General features: G+C 36.5%; 1 protein-coding gene across 1 annotated transcript in view; it reads left to right on the top strand.

The window, feature by feature from the left end:
• Window positions 1-1,506, top strand: part of LOC118849186 (DBIRD complex subunit ZNF326-like) — a 55,121-nt gene extending 53,615 nt beyond the window's left edge. The window contains exon 11 of the mRNA XM_036758260.1: window positions 398-1,506. Within this exon, the coding sequence (XP_036614155.1) occupies window positions 398-607 (210 nt within the window). The 3' untranslated portion in view covers window positions 608-1,506. The remainder of the gene's footprint in view (window positions 1-397) is intronic.
• The last annotated feature ends 16,171 nt before the right edge of the window (window positions 1,507-17,677 follow it).

Below are 17,677 nucleotides of genomic sequence, written 5' to 3'. Positions count from 1 at the left end.
AGCAGACTCTTACAAAAGTACATTGACTCTAATTAGGAGTTTGTGTTCAGTTAGCCTTTATAAAATTTGTTTTGTTTTTTAACCAAAAATTAATCGCATACGTTGAAAACTATTTCATATGAATGTGTCTAGAATTTCATTAGGAAGAAAGCATAGGTCATAGGGAAGTGGGAAATAAAGTGGTATTTTCAGTAGTTTTACAAATCTTTTTGGTTACTCTATAATGGTAGAAGGTGGGATAAAAGTAAAAGGCACAAACATGCCTTCTTCATATTGTAATCATAACAACAGGTCACATGTATCTACAATTTTAGAGTGTTCAGAATGCTTTCTAGGAATTTGATTCACGTAAAATGAATATATCACTTCTGTAAACACATTGTTATTTTGGTTTCAGGGTAAGAATCCCTTTGAAGCTGCAGATCAAAGTCAGGAGCAACAGGGAGAAGAATCTGTTGAGGAGGAAGAGAAGATTGATGAGCCTGTGGAGGAAGAAGAAGTAGGAGAGGAGGAAGAGGAGGAAGAAGAGGAAGTAGAAGAGAAAGTAGAAGAGGAAGGAACAGAAGAACAAGCTGACTTCAATATTGAACATCCTGAAGAAAATTAACTGCATTGGGAATTAGATGCAGCAATTTTTTTTCTCTCCTAAATTGGTTAAGTGGAAGACTTTAAATAGTATAAAACATGAGTTGTTTAATACTCTGTGCATGCATTCCATGATCTTACAATTTGGTTATATAAATACAAAATGTTTTAGATTTGTTTTACAAAAATGAGGGTAAGACTATTTTAGTAAGGCTTTTATAGCAACCAAACTTAGATCTGGTGAATTGGATAATTTTTTTTTAACTTATTGGATGTTGAGCTTGAGATGTGTAGTATTAATATGTCTATTCTAATCATTTTAACAGAAATGCTGCTCATGGGAGTAAATATTAAGAATGTATAAAAAATTTTTGAATAATTGCCCTTTGGAGAGATGAATGGGCCAGAACTTTTTGCTTCAAGTATGGCTATTTTTAGACTGCATTGCTCAGTGTATGCTAGTTTGTGTTAGGGTATACACTACATATCTTTTTTGTGACCATGTACCAATTTATAGCAGAAAATGTTTTCTAGAAACATTTTTTTCCTGGAGTAACAATTTTAGATCAAATGTAATTTATCAGTAAATTACACAATCAGGATTGTGTAGCTTCAGTATTCAGATATAAAAAGAACTTCATTTATCTCAGTAATCAAATTTTTGACCAGTATGGATTTTTCCAGATTTCATTTTAACCCATGTATAAAATTGGTTTTGAATATCTTGCTGATGTTTAGAGATTTTTTTTTCCTGTGCCAAATTGATTTCCTTTTGATTATATGTTTGAATTCAGAATTGTATCATAGCTGTTGTGAGTTCCTTTGTCATGACTCTTACTGGCTGACACATTCAGAATCAGATTGTCATATTTTTGTGAATATTGTCTCTTTTTGGAATAAATAATCACTGAGTTTTAAAAAGATGTTTTTATGATCACCTTCTTTAAAATAGCTGTGGTGAAGGGGGTAGGGTGCATCTTTTATGTTCTTTTAAACTTTTTCCTTCATTTTAGTGAGGTATAAGTAAATTAGAACATGAATGTTATTCATAACTGTTCAACATTGTTAATATTAAAGAGTACCGTTGGTTTGTCAGTAAATGCATGTTTTCTTCAGTAATCTTAATGTAGTTTTTAATTTAGGGAAAAGAGCTCTCATTTTTTCCCAGTGGTGGAAATATTTTAGATTTTGGGACACTTACATAGTAGATGCTAATAATGAAAGGCATGTGGCATAGGGGATAGAATTAAGGTCTTGGAGTCTGGAAAATCTGGATTAAAATTCTAGCTCTGACCCATGTCCCCTCTGTAATCACAGGGACAAGTTATTTAGTCTCTGTAGCCTTTAGGAACTCTGAGATTCTAAGGTGGAGATGCCTTTGTGAGCTATGTAGGTGGAAGAATTTCCCATGTTCAAGAAATAACAGGTCTTTGAAGTATTGCTCTAATGACATGTAGAATTTGTGCTCCGCTCCCTGCACTGTGTGATAGACCCTTCCCAGCAACCATCCAGGCTCTCCTGGGCTGGAGACCTGCTTCCCTCTGCTGTTTTTTGGATTCCGCAGCTCTACAATTTGTTCAGAGCCATTTTAGCACCTTTAGCACCTTCAGAGCCATCTTTTAGCACCTTTAGTTCCTTCAGTTAAAACTAGGAGGTGGAAGTTTCTTCAGTCCTGAAGAGCCATGAGCTGCCCTTGCCATGGCATCCTGTGTGTCTGTGTTAAATGCACACCATTCTTTGTTTACCTTTCAGAATCAACTGGACCCTGCTACAGCTGAGGTTCGGTCAGGAGAAATGAGTTTAGTCCTTTCGTTGGAATTTGGAATTTATCGTAATGCTCATCTTTGTTAGCATTAGCATTCTACTAAAGCCTTTTGCAGCCTTTTCAAATTGATGGGATGGAATTAAAATTTTGTTTGGGATAGATTAAAGGTATAAGATAGTTAAGGGCATAATGACTGTCTAGTAGTAAACCAGTAATTCTCATTGCTGTTTGTTTCCCCTGGGTATTGGTTAGAGAAGTGCCCATATGTAGGCGACTTTTAGAATGCGGAGCTACCTAGAAAACATTACGATCAGGGGTGCTTGATACATGTTTAAGGATAAGTGTATAAAGAGGACCCTTGAAGTAGTACATCTGGAAAGCTACTTCTAGGAACTAGATATGTTAACATTCTTATAAAGAGACCATCATTAGATACTTTTATAAGAAACTCATTTGCCCCTTAGAACAATATTTTGAAATTGTGTTATATCCAAGCTCAGGATTTTTAGGATTTATTGGTTTTCATGAATTTCATAGATTGTTTTATGTTTTTTCATTCCTTTGACTTATGGGTCAGGTCTCAAGGAAGTATTAACTTCCTGACTTTTATTAGAGGTAAACTCTTTCAGGTGGTATAAAATCATTAGCACCACTTGTTCTTGCTTAACCTTCTCAGATTTACAAAAATCTGTTTTCAGAAGACTGTTTTCAAACCATGCCCTATTAAATATTACTCTTATGGAAATTCAGTAGAAACCAGTGTCAATTTTCTTGGTTCACCTAAGCTGTATTTGTAATGTCCCTAAACTAGATGATCTTCTGTACATTAGTCTTTTATCCCACCCTATCTGAAATTATACTAGATGTTTCCTAGAAATAATTTTAATTCATATTTACTGTAGAGAAGTATATGATTAGGTAAGTATGTTAGCGCTTTGAAAGACACATAAATCTGATTTTAAGTGACCAGGGAAAAAAGCTTAAAAACAAATTTAAGTTTATTTTCAACCCTATAGTTAAAATCATTTGAAATGCTAGTTTGGCTCCTTATAAAATTTATTGAAATGTTACCTATTTTTACATTCCAACATGAACTCTGAACTTATTGTTTGATTATATTTGTAGGTGCCTAAAAAAGATGATTTTTGTTGTGACACACTTCACAATTTGCATGCAAATCCCAATAAGCGTGCAAATGCTACTGCCAACTATATTCTCCCAAACTCTTAGGCAAAACCACATAATAGAGTAATAACAGATAAAATGTCTCTTTTTATTTTTGTTGTTTACTTATTGTTAAGGTTGTGTTGCTTTATCTTTTTTTTTTTTTTTGGAGACCTGATTTTAATTATTCTTTCCTCTGTAAGGTTTTGCAGTGGCCTTTGGTCAAAAGTCCTGCCATGATTGGCATAACCATATATAACTTATGTGAATGTCTTAAGTGCATCTGAATCATAAGGTGGTTTTGAGATTTTCTCCTTTGCATCAGAATTTCTCAAATAGCATCGATAATTACAGATCAGCAGTGCTAAGGTTCAAGTTTTCAAAGTTTACCAAGCCTCAAAGGGTTAACTCACTTTCCTCAGTTGGGATTTGAATTGCTTGTCAGGGCTCAGGTCACTATCATTGTTAAGTGACAGATGTCTTCCTGAAAATCCCTTGCATCTTTTCTTGTGATGTAAAGTTCAGTGACTGCCATAATAGGGTGTTATTCTTTAATAACTGTTAAATTTATTCTTCAGAGAATTTGCCAAGATGTCCTATTGCTCCTGGAGGACTCCCTTGACACCATACTTTGCATTTTCTTTTGCATAATGCCTACAGATTTAGAATCACTGCATTCCCAGTTGTCTAGCTTCTGTATCCTTGGTTTACTACAGAGAAAATACTTGTAAATCTCCTTCTTTCTAGTAGCTTTGGGTAGCAGCTGGGGCATGTCAGTGAGGTCCCTGATCCATAATTCCAGCGAGTCCCCAAGAGTGAGCAGATAGAGCAGTCCAGAGTGGCTACTGCAGGTATGGTACAACTTGGTGTCCTCAAGAGGTCATATTTTCTATTTATATTCTTCATGAAGCTCTTTTTGCAAGTTAGAAACTTCTTGTAGGGAATGGCCATCCCTCACTTGAGGATGCTGAACATTTGACCATGTTTGACACTGAGAAGGAATGGGCCAAGTGTGGAGTAGCATCTGTTTGGGAATTTCAAACCCACAACTTATATTGAAATGAGATATTTTAAAATCTGAGAGGGCCACCGACTCCATGTTTTTTTTAATTAAATGATGTTAAATTAAAATATGTACCACTGAGTTTAAGGTATGAATTATATGTAATCAAATATATCCTTTTTTCCTACAGTCAAATCAGCGCTAGGAAACTTTGTTATTCATTCAAGCAAGTAAAATAAATTAGTCACGTTCTTAACAAATAATATATTAGTGTTATTTTTCTTAGTTAACATGATTTTCAGGTTATTAATACATTTTAAAGGCTAATGTGGAATGGATTTTGAATTGGTAGGCTGCCTTTTGATTTGGAAAAAAATATATACCTAAGAATACAAAAATTTCCTCAAATTTGGGTATTTTTGCTACTACAGTATTATATGTGGATATGTGTGCATACTTAATAAGCAGCATATTTGTGTACATATTTATGTTTACATAGTTCTGTGTGGTTGCACTATTGTACCTTTTTTTTTCCATTTATAGAATGTCAGTTTTATATAAACTGGTCAATTTCCTTATAGTAACCTTTTTTTGAGTGGCTAATTAAGGGGTGAAAATCCACCAAAGCTGGCCTGCTGCTGCTTTTTATCTTTTCAAAATAAAGTTTTATTATATTTAAAAATGTAAAAACCATTCTCAGTAGTTTACCAGCACTTGGTCCAGATAAATAAGTCAGAAGTCTCTCACCTAAAATGTAGATGTAGATATGTGTGTCTAGAAACACAAACATTTTTTTAAAACACCAATTCCCTAAGTAGGCTCATCACCAAGTCAGGCTTGGGTTATGATTTCTTCAATCACATCAACTCTCTAAGACCATTTATTAGGTCATAGAGGGGTTATAATAGATATGAATAAAGGAAGCAGCCAAAATTAAGGTGTTATTTCTCTGCTAATGACTTAAATATACAAATCTGTCCCCTCATCTGACCTTCTTTTCTCTTCTCCATTTGGATGTCAGACTGAATTTGATATTTTCTTGTTGTTCAGTTTCGCTCCTGTCTGTCTCTCCAAGACCCCATTTGGCGTTTTCTTGGCAAAGATACTAGAGTGATTTTTCATTTCCTTCTCCAGCTCATTTTACAGATGAGAAAGATGAGGGAAACAGGGTGAAGTGACTTGCCCAAGGTCACACAGCTAGTCAGTGTCTGAGGCCAGATTACAAATATAGTACCCTCACAGGAAGAAAAGTCTTCCTAACTCCTGGCCAGGGCTCTTTCACCTGTGTCACCTGCCTGCAGAGTTTAGGTAACAGTTACTTAAACTAAACTTTTCTCCTTTTCAGATGAGGTCTATGTCTCAGTTTTGTCTCCTTCAATGGTCATTGTCATTTTGTATTTCTCCCGGTCAGAACTTTGGGATTTTTTCATCATCTCTCTTTTCTATTCTCTAGATACATAGCAATGAAGACCCATTTTTCTCTGAACTATCTCTCCTATCTATTCTCTGCTCCTTTTATAACCACCTTAGTTCAAATTTTTATCACATGTTATCCAAATTTGAGAGTCTGAAGTGATGTTAGATATTTAGTAGTATCTCCTAATTTTTCAGATGACAAAATTGACTTCCACTGTAACTTGTTTGAGGTCATATAGGTTGTTAGTGTCAGTGCCAGGATTAGAAGGGGAGTTCCTGACTTCAAATCAAATGTCTTTACCTTCATACCCCCATTTCTCTTATTCTTTAATTCCTGTATACTCTTTTAGCTGACTTTCCTAACTCCCTTTCTCTCCCTCCCATTCTGTGTGATACACTGCTGCCAGACTGATCTTTCAAGGCTGATTTCATCATGTCACTCCTAGTTAAAAAACAATCAGACATGAGGAAGGAGAGGGATACTTGGGCTAACTATGATGATGTAGCAAACAGAAGATATCAAAAAAAAACTCTAGAAAAACATGGCTCCCAGTTCTTATATAAGTCCACCTGTTGACCCTTAAAAACTGAACTTTTCAGGACTTCCATAATCTCAGATCTTTTACCTATTAAACATTTTCTATCCCTCTATAATATTCACTCTGTGCTGTGGTTTGGTCAGTTGCCTTGCTGACCCAAACCTGCCCTACCTCCCAGCTTTTTCTCTTGTTTCTGCAATGTCTTCTCTTTTCCCCCTCTGGTTATTTAATTCCTCCCTTCCCTCCCTAACCTCCAGCTGTCCTTAGAGGCCTGGCTCAAATCCTGTCACTTCATCATAAAGGCTTCCCAATTTTTCTAGCCCATATTCCCTTCCTTTTGAACTCCATTAACATTTCAGACCACATACAACATAATTTAGCATTGATTGTATTGTTTGCGAGTTTTCGTGTAACAGATTGCCCTCTCTTTGAGAGAGGGTACCATAATTCACTAGTCTTCTTGGTGGGAGAATGACCTCAATTCCTGGTCTCACCTAGATAATGTATTCTCCTGAAAGGGAGGGAGGGGCAGGGGTAGGGACAAGTCATTCCCCCCCCCTCCCTCCCCCCCACTGTAAGGATAGGGAATTACACAGCAGAATAAGCTATGTATTTTATTTAAGCTAGTCTTTGGGAAAATTGAAACACTGACTCAACTCTTATGTTCTGAAATTAGGAAATTTTATACTTAGACTAATTAGTTGAATGCCCTTTATGTGTGAAAACTATGCCAGTGACCTTGTGAAAGGTAGTATACTGGGTATTATAGTTACTTTGAAATTTTGTGCATCACATAAGAAATGTAATCGATTCCACCAACCACTATCACTTGGTCAGTTACAGTCTGTTTTGAATCACTAAATCAAAAGGGCATTTAGATTTATTATTCCAAAGACATGATTCAAATGGAAAAAATGTTACCTACCACCAGGATGCATTCAATAAGTCATTAATAAAAAACAATTAGGGAATAATAAAATATCCTGTTTGCTTATTTAATTAAACCTATAGTCATTTTTTTTCTTTTTAAAAGTAACTTTTTTAAAAATAAATTTAATAATATTAGCAAATGTGAACTCTCGAGTAAGCAAAACAAATGTTAAAATTCAAATGCGAAAACGAAAGAATGGGGGCAAATTATTTTCCGTGTACATTCCCTTTTCTGCTTGCATATGTATAATGTTTTCTTGCTTATTTTCTATATTATATTATTTTTGACTTTACATATTTGTATTCATATTTGTAATTTTTATGGTAATTATAATCTGTTACAGTAATGTAACAGTTTAGCCAGTGATTTCTCAGTTGTTGGATACATAATTTCCATTTTTTTAATTACTACAAAGTGTGTGTGTGTGTGTGTGTGTATGTGTGTATGTATATATTTCATAGGATCACAGCTTTAAAGCTGGAAGATATTTAGAGGCCATTCAGTCCACCCCTCCCCGCCATTTTACAGATTTTTTTTCTTGTCTTTTAGTAACATCAGTATAATAACCTGATAATAAGACTATTATGTTAAAGGATATGTTCAATTGTGTAATTCTTAGAATAAGAGTGAATTTCAGTGATATATACTTGTTTCCCCACAGTCCTGTCAAATATTGAGTTTTTGATTTTTAGTATTTTTGTCTGACATGAACTTGTACCACAAAGTTGTTTTGATTTGCATTTATCTTAATTGTAAGTTTAAAAAGTTTTCAAATAATTTCCTAATGATTTGTTTCTGCCTTTAACCCTAAACTGTCTTTTATATCCATTTTTACATCCATTAAATGAGTATTATTCTGAAATTTTGTTAGTGTAGTATACATTCTGAATGTCTGATATTTATTAACAGGTAGATTTAACTATAAGTATTTTTTCCTATCCTAAATGTTTTTCCCCAACCCATTACTTTTTTATACATTTTTTTGGTTATTTTATGTAGGCAGGTAAGTTTTTTCTGATAATTTTCTATGTTTCAGTTTTTTGTCTTCTACAGTGAATGTTAAAAAATATTAAAAATTAGAAAGTGTGGGGCAGCTAGGTGGCGCAGTGAGTACAGCACTGGCCCTGGAGTCACGAGGACCTGAGTTCAAATCCAGCCTCAGACACTTGACACACATACCAGCTGTGTGACCTTGGGCAAGTCACTTAACCCCAATTGCCCTGCCCAAAAAAAAAGCAAAAAAAAAATTAGAAAGTGACTTTTAGCATATGGTGTACAGTGTGGCTTTAAGTTGGATTTTTTGGCTTTGCTTCTGGATTTTTTATTCAATAATATTTCCCCCTAGCATTATGCAATTTGGGGTGTATGGGTTGCCTTTATGAATTCTCTCTGTACCATCAATTTTTCCCATTTTTACCCACACCCTAAACAATTTCGGTACTTAGTTCTTCATAGTATAATTTTGAAGTCTGACAGAGTGCTTTTCATTATTTTTCTCTCCCACCCTCCTATGGTTTTCCATATTTTTATGCCTTTTTTGGTTGTCTCCCTGAATAGAATGAAAGCTCATTGAGGGGAGAGACTGCTTTTTTCCTTTGTATCCCCAGTGTGTAGCACAGTGCCTGGCAAATAGCGGGTGTTTAATATGTGTTTGTTGATATTTGTCTAATACTGTTAAAACCTAAGAAGTTGCTGTTGAAAAGCATCAATAATTTCATTTTATTTACTAAAACTAACCATGAGCTAGCAGATGTCCCTTAAATTACTAATTTCGCCCTGTATTTCTGTCAGTCATTTCAAAATTGCTATCATATTTGTTTTGTATGTCTTGTTAGATAGGTCCTGCAATGTTTGATACATTTTGTTATTGCAGATGGTATTTCTCTTAATAATTTTTGTTATTTTTTCTGGATTTTTAAGCCAATATGTAAAAAATAACTGATGATTTTGTGGGTTTGTCTTCTATCTTTTAAAAAAATCTTTTTTTACTCAAGTCATTTATTACCTCATTTGAAGAAATGATCTTTTGAATTTAATAGGGAATCTTCTTCAGCAAATAAATGTTTCCATGACAGTGTTTATTTCTCTTAATTTCTTTCTCATGTCATATTGCTCTAATTCAAAATTCTAAAACTGGCAAATAAAAATGATACATGTGAAGCAGACGTAGTCTGTATTTTACTGGGAAGTCCTGTACCATTGTCTACAATGCTAGCTTATGTTTTCAAATACAGGATTTTTGACTATTAGGAGAAACACTAGTCCTATACTTTTTCGTGAATTGATTGCCATGGCTTTGACAAAAGCTTTCTGTATTCATTATTTTTGAATCTTTGATTTTTTAAAAAATTGGTTTCTTAATTTTGTATCATCCTTGTGTTTTGTAACATTTTTGAATGAAGGAAAATCAGTGTAATAAAATAGCAAACACCTATGTGATCAATGTAGTAGTTGTATGAAACTCCTAACAGATCTTTTGGTAAAAACAATACTCAAATGAGAGAAGAGGTATTTTTTTTTAAATAAAAGAGTGATCATTTGTGAAGAAAGTTAGAATTTAGATTTTTTCAGTCTCTTAGGCTGACTTAAATTGTGTATGTAATTTTTACTTGTTTGATGTTTAAAACAATCTGAACTTTTATATTGTATTTGCTTCTGATCATCAGTGAGAATTGGCACAGCAAGCTCCAAAGAAGAATTAAGGGAAGTTCAGACATGTTTGCCCTGTATCATCTTATGGTAAAGGTAACTTCCAGCTTTTGCCTTTGTTCCGTTCTAACACAGTGATGGAAAAGAACTGAAACTATCTTACTTCAAACAGTATAGAAATCCAAGACTTTTATAGTCCTCTCCTAGTGAGTGAGTGAGTGTGTGTGTGTGTGTGCGTGTGTGCGTGTGCGTGTGTGTGTGTGTGTGTGTGAGAGAGAGAGTATGTGTGTGTAAGATACTGAATTCTCCCATTTGAATTTAATTGCTCAATGTACTTCATACTTTCTAGTGATTAAGGCTGTTCCCTCATATTAATTAAATCAAACATCTCTGAAGGTGCCTTGATTCTGTCATGTCACTAGGAGATTGATTAAGTGTAGTGGTTCTCATCCTGTAGTAACAGTGTTCTGCTTGTATAATCCACAGTGTTCCTACATTAAAGAAAATAAGCCATGGTAGAGTTTTTGTGCTGTTGAGAGAGGAATAAAAATAGTAACTTTATTTCACTTATTTCAAAAGTGATCTATCTGCTTAAGGTGGAAAAAGAGGAGGAGGACTAGGTAAGGAGCAAGTTACTTAATAATGGAGAATAAGGCAAGGTACAGGTGAAATTTTTGGATCTGTGGAACTCTTCCACCTCTGTGGTGTACAGTTTCATCCAGTTGTAGAAATATTGACTTAGTATATGGTAGCAGAAATAAATTAGTCCCTAGTGGCTGGAAAGGCTGACTGTAGCCCCTCTCCCTGAGCACTGAACTTTACTTCTAAGGTGGATCTCTAGGCACAGGGGAATAAAAAGGCACAACGTAATTGTAGACAAGTCACTTATCCCAACAATGAGACATGGCTGTGATCCAGATGTTGCAGGAGAGGTTTCGGTGTAGCAGTAGAAAGTTAGGAAGGGAGCAGTGCAGAGTCAGTGCTCTGCCCTTCCTTTTTCCCACCTTATAAGGAAGGGACTGTGTAGACTTGAAAGGGCCTAGGCAAAAGTTGCTAGTAATGGGCAGTAATCTAGATCTAGTAATCTAGGTCATGCGAAGAGCAGCAGGTAGGTGTAGTCAAGTAGAAAAAAAAATGTGCATGATTCTCATTTTGTTGCTGCTCTCCAGATGCCATTAAAGAATTGCGCTGAGGAGGAGGGGCCTTGCTTCTTTCTTCAACTTGCTCTAATCACACCTATTCTTTAGTGAGAGTTTTCACCTCTAATATTATAGAATTTCAGAACTTAGAAGGGACCTTGGAGATCATGGAGCCTGATCCTTTCATTGTCCAAGTTCCTCACCTGTAAACCTGAGGTTCAGAGTTTAATTGATTTGACCTAGATCACCTAGTGAAGAAGTGTACATAGCCAGGTCTTCAGTCCAGTTCCTTGCTCTTTGTGCTATACCCTTCTACCTTCACAGTTCCTAAAGATAAGATAAAATTGCTAATTAAAATGCAGCTGCAGAACTCATTTTATTTTGCTGTATCCATAGTTTCAAAGAGCTGGGAATTTTGGATCCATCAAAGTCACCTTTGAAAAGAAAATAGTCACTTAGAATTTTAGATTACATGGAAGAGAGTTGTATGAGGTAGGGCTTGAAAAGATACATGGCTTCAAGTTATGAGGGCCTTGAAGGCCAGACAAAAGAATTTGGACTTCATTTAGCATTAGGAACTCCTGAAGGTTTTTAAGCAGATATGGCATGACCAGGGTCATGCATGAAGTTAATTTCAGCAGGAGGATTAAAGATAAATCTGAAGGGACTAGACAGTGGAGAGAGCAAAACTTGTTATGGGTATTACTGCATTAATCCAGATGGGTGGTAGTGAAAGTTTCAACTAGGATGGTGGCAGTTGGAATAGAGAAGTGGGTACAGGTATTAGAGATACTGAAAAAGGTAGAACCTTTAGGGTTTAGTAATGAACTGGATAAGATAAATTTAAAAAGTTTGTGTGTGTGTATGTATGTATGTATGTATGTATTACATGGCAGTTAGGTGGCTCAGTGAATAGAGTTTTGGGCCTGGAATCAGGAAGACCTGAGTTCAAATGTGACCTCAGACACTAGCTTTGTGATCCTGGACAAGTCACTTAACCTCTGTTTTCTTTAATCCACTGGAGAAGAAAATGGCAAGCTCTCCATATCTTTGCCAAGAAAACCCCACATCAGATCATGTAGAGTTACACATGACTGAACAATATGTACATATTTTTTTATTTTTAATATTTTCCCCAATGACATGTAAAAACCATTTTTAACCTTTTTAAGTTTTGACTTTCAAATTCTACCCCTCACTCCTTTTCCCCGTTCCTGAGACAGTAAGCAATCTAATGTAGGTTATACATGTGCAATCATGTAAAACATTTCCATATTAGTCATTTTGTAGAAGAAACCTTTCATTTATCTATCTATCTATCTACCTATCTATCTATCTATCTATTTATTTATTTATTACTTTTAGTTTTCAGCATTTTCACAACAGTTTGAATTACAAATTTTCTCCCCATTTCTACCCTCCCTCCCTTTCCAAGATGGCATATATTCTGATTGCCCCATTCCCCAGTGAGCCCTCCCTTCTGTCACCCCACTCCCCACCATCCCCTTTTCCCTTACTTTCTTGTAGGGCAAGATAGATGTTTATGCCTCGTTGCCTGTATATCTTATTTAATAGTTTCATGCAAAAACTTTTTTTTTTTGAACATCTTCTTTTAAAACTCTTGAGTTCCAAATTCTCTCCCCTCTTCCCTCCCCACCCACCCTCCCTAAGAAGGCAAGCAATTCAACATAGGCCACATGTGTATCATCATGCAAAACCTTTCCACAATACTCATGTTGTGAAAGACTAAGTATATTTTGCTCCTTCCTATCCTATCCCCCTTTATCCAATTTACTCCCTTGACCCTGTCCCTTTACAAAAGTGTTTGTTTTTGATTACCTTCTCCCCCTATCTGCTCTCCCTTCTATCATCCCCCCCTTTTTATCTCCTTCCTCCTTCTTTCCTGTGGGGTAAGATACCCAATTGAGTGTGTATGTTATTCTCTCCTCAGGTCAAATCCAATGAGAGCAAGATTCACTGCCCCTCACCTGCCCCCTCTTCCTTCCCAACAGAAGTGCTTTTTCTTGCCACTTTTATGTGAGATAATTTACCCCATTCTATCTCTCCATTTCTCCCTCTCTCAATATGTTCCTCTCTCTTCCCTTAATATGATTTTATTTTTTTAGATATCATCCCTTCATATTCAATTCACCCTGTGCCCTCTGTCTATATATATGTATGTATATTCCCTTCAGCTACCCTAATACCGAGGTCTCATGAATTATACACATCATCTTTCCACATAGGAACGTGAACAAAACAGTTCAACTTTAGTAAGTCCCTTGTGATTTCTCTTTCTTGCTTACCTTTTCATGCTTCTCTTGATTCTTGTGTTTGAAAGTCAAATTTTCTATTCAGCTCTGGTCTTTTCACTGAGAAAGCTTGAAAGTCCTCAATTTTTTTGAAAGTCCATATTTTGCCTTGGAGCATGATACTAAGTTTTGCTGAGTAGGTGATTCTTGGTTTTAATCCTAGCTCCATTGATCTCTGGAATATCATATTCCAAGCCCTTTGATCCCTTAATGTAGAAGTTGCTAGATCTTGGGGTATTCTGATTGTGTTTCCACAATACTCAAATTGTTTCTTTCTGGCTGCTTGCATTATTTTCTCCTTGATCTGGGAGCTCTGGAAAAAAGGAAAAAGAAAGGAAGTGAAAATCCTGATCTGTATTCAGTCATCATCAGTTCTTTCTCTGAAGATGGATAGCATTTTTTATCATGAATCCTTTGAGATTGCCTTGAATAATGCATTGTATTGCTTAGAACAGCTAATTCATTGATAGTTGTTCATTGTAAAGTATTGCTGTTACTTTGTATAATATTCTCCTGGTTCTGCTAACTTCACTTTGTATCAGTTCATGTAAGTCTTTTTAAAAACAATTATTTTATTTTTAATTTATGGAATAAGATAAGCATTTCCATAACATAGTATAATAAAAATGATTGTACATGAAACTGCAAATCTGCTATGTACAACTTGCTCTTCCCTTTATTATGTAAATTTCTTTTTTGTTTCTTTCCTTTTTTTGTTCTCCCCCCTCCTCCTCTGCACCCTATAGATGGCTACCATTAGACACAAATAGGTATACATGTGTAAAATTAATCCATACATACTTCTAGGTAACAGTTCTTTCTTTGGATGCAGATAGCATCTTTCTTCATATGTGCTTTATAGTTAATTTGGGTATTTATATTAGTCAAAATAACTTATTTGCTCATAGTTGTTCTTAAAACAATATTGCTGTGACTGTATACAATATTCTCTTTTTTCTGCTCATTTCATTCTTCATTATTGCATGCAAGCCTTTCCGTGGTTTTTCTACATCATTTCTTATAGCACAATAGTCTTCCATCACAGTCATAGACCATAGCTTGTTCAGCTGTTACCCACTTGGTGGGCATCCCATGTAAGTTTTTCCAAGTTTTTCTGAAGTCATCCTGTTTCTCATTTCTTATAGCACAATAACGTTATATATACATGTATATGTATAAATAATTTATACACAGAAATTTAAATGTAAAAATAAACAAGTCACAAAAGCTAATAGTTATATAGTGCTTAAAGTTTACAAAGTGGTTTAGGTGGGGAGTCCCAGAAGACTTTTGGGTAGGATGTGGTAGGATGTACAGCCATTATCTCCATTTTACAAGTGAGTAAATGGAAGCTTAGTGAGTTGGAAGGATTTTGCCCATGGCCACATTTCTAGGAAGTTTCAAAGGCACCAAAGTTTCAAACATGAGATGCTTCATTAATAGAATTACCACTAACACAAATAGTGAAGGAGGCACAGGCTTTGTGGGAAAGACAAGCTCAGTCTTAGACATATTTGGCACATCTAAGTAGAGACATCCTGTCAAAGATAAAAGCAGTAAATGTTTGTATCTGTGAAATATAAGGGTTAGGGCTGGAAAGCAGGGACCAGCATGAGCTCCCGGCCGAGTCCCTCCAAAAACCTATAAAAAACGGCTCTGAACCAATTCTGGAACTGCCGAACCCACAAAACAGCAGAGGGAAGGAGGGCTCCAGCCCAGGATAGCCTGGATGGTCGCTGGGTGAGGTCTATCCCACATGGAGCTGGGAGCTGAGAGCTGGGAGTGGAGCAGAGCAGAGCCCAGACTCAGCGGCGAGGACCAACCAGACCAGGAGCCGGGCGGAGCGGGCCCAAGCGCCCTGAATCAGTGTGCTGCAGCAGTTACCAGACCTCTCAACCCGCAAACAGCAAAGAGAGCGGAGAAGGTTAGTGGGAAAATCTGGGGGAGTGGAAGGAGTTCCCGGTTTGGCTACCAGCCCCAGGGGCAGCGGAGGTGGGGCAGCTACAGCTGCTGTTGCTTCTGGCCCCAGGCCCACCTGGTGGGAGGAATTAAGTGGCGGATCAGAGCAGGAGTGCACAGCCTGCTGAAGATCTAAGCCCAGTCCGGGTTGGGGGTTCTTGGGGAAGGAGTAGTGCTGGTGTGACAGAGCTGGCACCTCCCCCCCAAACGTGGAACATAGAACTCTCTAGTCTACAAGCAGTCATACCCCACTGAAAAACTCAAGGGTCAAGTTAGTTGGTTGGGAATATGGCCAGGCAGCGAAAACGCACCCAGATTCAGTCTCAGACTTTGCATTCTTTCTTTGGTGACAAAGAAGACTAAAACATACAGCCAGAAGAAGTTAACAAAGTCAAAGAGCCCGCAACAGAAACCTCCAAGAAAAACATGAACTGGTCCCAGGCCATGGAAGAGCTCAAAAAGGATTTGGAAAAGCAAGTTAGAGAAGTAGAGGAAAAATTGGGAAGAGAAATGAGAAGGATGCGAGAAAACCATGAAAAACAAGTCAATGACTTGCTAAAGGAGACCCAAAAAAATACTGAAAAATACACTGAAGAAAACAACACTTTAAAAAATAGACTAACTCAAATGGCAAAAGAGCTCCAAAAAGCCAATGAGGGGAAGAATGCCTTGAAAGGCAGAATTAGCCAAATGGAAAAGGAGGTCCAAAAGACCACTGAAGAAAATACTACTTTAAAAATGAGATTGGAGCAAGTGGAAGCTAGTGACTTGATGAGAAATCAAGATATTATAAAACAGAACCAAAGGAATGAAAAAATGGAAGACAATGTGAAATATCTCATTGGAAAAACCACTGACCTGGAAAATAGATCCAGGAGAGATAATTTAAAAATTATTGGACTACCTGAAAGCCATGATCAAAAAAAGAGCCTAGATATCATCTTTCAAGAAATTATCAAGGAGAACTGCCCTGATATTCTAGAGCCACAGGACAAAATAGAAATTGAAAGAATCCATCGATCGCCTCCTCAAATAGATCCCCAAAAGAAATCTCCTAGGAATATTGTCGCCAAATTCCAGAGCTCCCAGATCAAGGAGAAAATACTGCAAGCAGCCAGAAAGAAACAATTTGAGTATTGTGGAAACACAATCAGAATTTTCCAAGATCTGGCAGCTTCTACGTTAAGAGATCGGAGGGCTTGGAATACGATATTCCGGAGGTCAATGGAGCTAGGATTAAAACCTAGAATCACCTACCCAGCAAAACTGAGTATCATGCTCCAAGGCAAAATATGTATTTTAAACAAAATAGAGGACTTTCAAGCTTTCTCAGTGAAAAGATCAGAACTGAATAGAAAATTTGACTTTCAAACACAAGGATCAAGAGAAGCATGAAAAGGTAATCAAGAAACAGAAATTGCGAGGGACATACTAAAGTTGAACTGTTTTGTTTACATTCCTACATGGAAAGATGACATGTATGATTCATGAGACCTCAGTATTAGGGTACCTGAAGGGAATATGCATATATATGTGTGTATATATATATATATGTATGTATGTATGTATGTATGTTTATGTATATATATAAGTGAATGTGTATGTATGTGTGTATCTATCTATGTGTGTGTGTGTATATACATATATAAAAGAGAGAGAGAGAGCAGACACAGGGTGAATTGAAGATGAAGGGAAGATATCTAAAAGAAATAAAATCAAATTAAGGGATGAGAGAGGAACATACTGAGAGAGGGAGATAGGGAGAGATGGAATGGGGTGGATTATCTCGCATAAAGGTGGCAAGAGGAAGCAGTTCTGTGGGAGGAGGGCAGAGGGCAGGTGAGTGGGGAATGAGTGAATCTTGCTCTTATCAGATTTGGCCTGAGGAGGGAATACCATACATACCCAATTGAGTATCTTACCCCACAGTAAAGAAGAGGGAGGAAGATAAAAAAAAAAGGGGGGGGGATGATGGAGGGGAGGGCAGATGGGGGTGGAGGTAATCAAAAACAAACACTTTTGAAAAGGGACAGGGTCAAGGAAGAAAATTCAATAAAGCGGGATAGGTTGGGAAGGAGCAAAATATAGTTAGTCTTTCACAACATGAGTATTGTGGAAGGGTTATACATAATGATACACATGTGGCCTATGTTGAATTGCTTGACTTCTTAGGGAGGGTGGGTGGGAAGGGAAGAGGGGAGAGAATTTGGAACTC

Source organism: Trichosurus vulpecula, chromosome 4, assembly GCF_011100635.1.
Source record: "Trichosurus vulpecula isolate mTriVul1 chromosome 4, mTriVul1.pri, whole genome shotgun sequence".
Lineage (NCBI taxonomy): Eukaryota > Metazoa > Chordata > Mammalia > Diprotodontia > Phalangeridae > Trichosurus > Trichosurus vulpecula.
The sequence above is the reverse complement of the archived record's forward strand: the minus strand, read 5'-3'. Positions and strand labels throughout refer to the sequence as shown.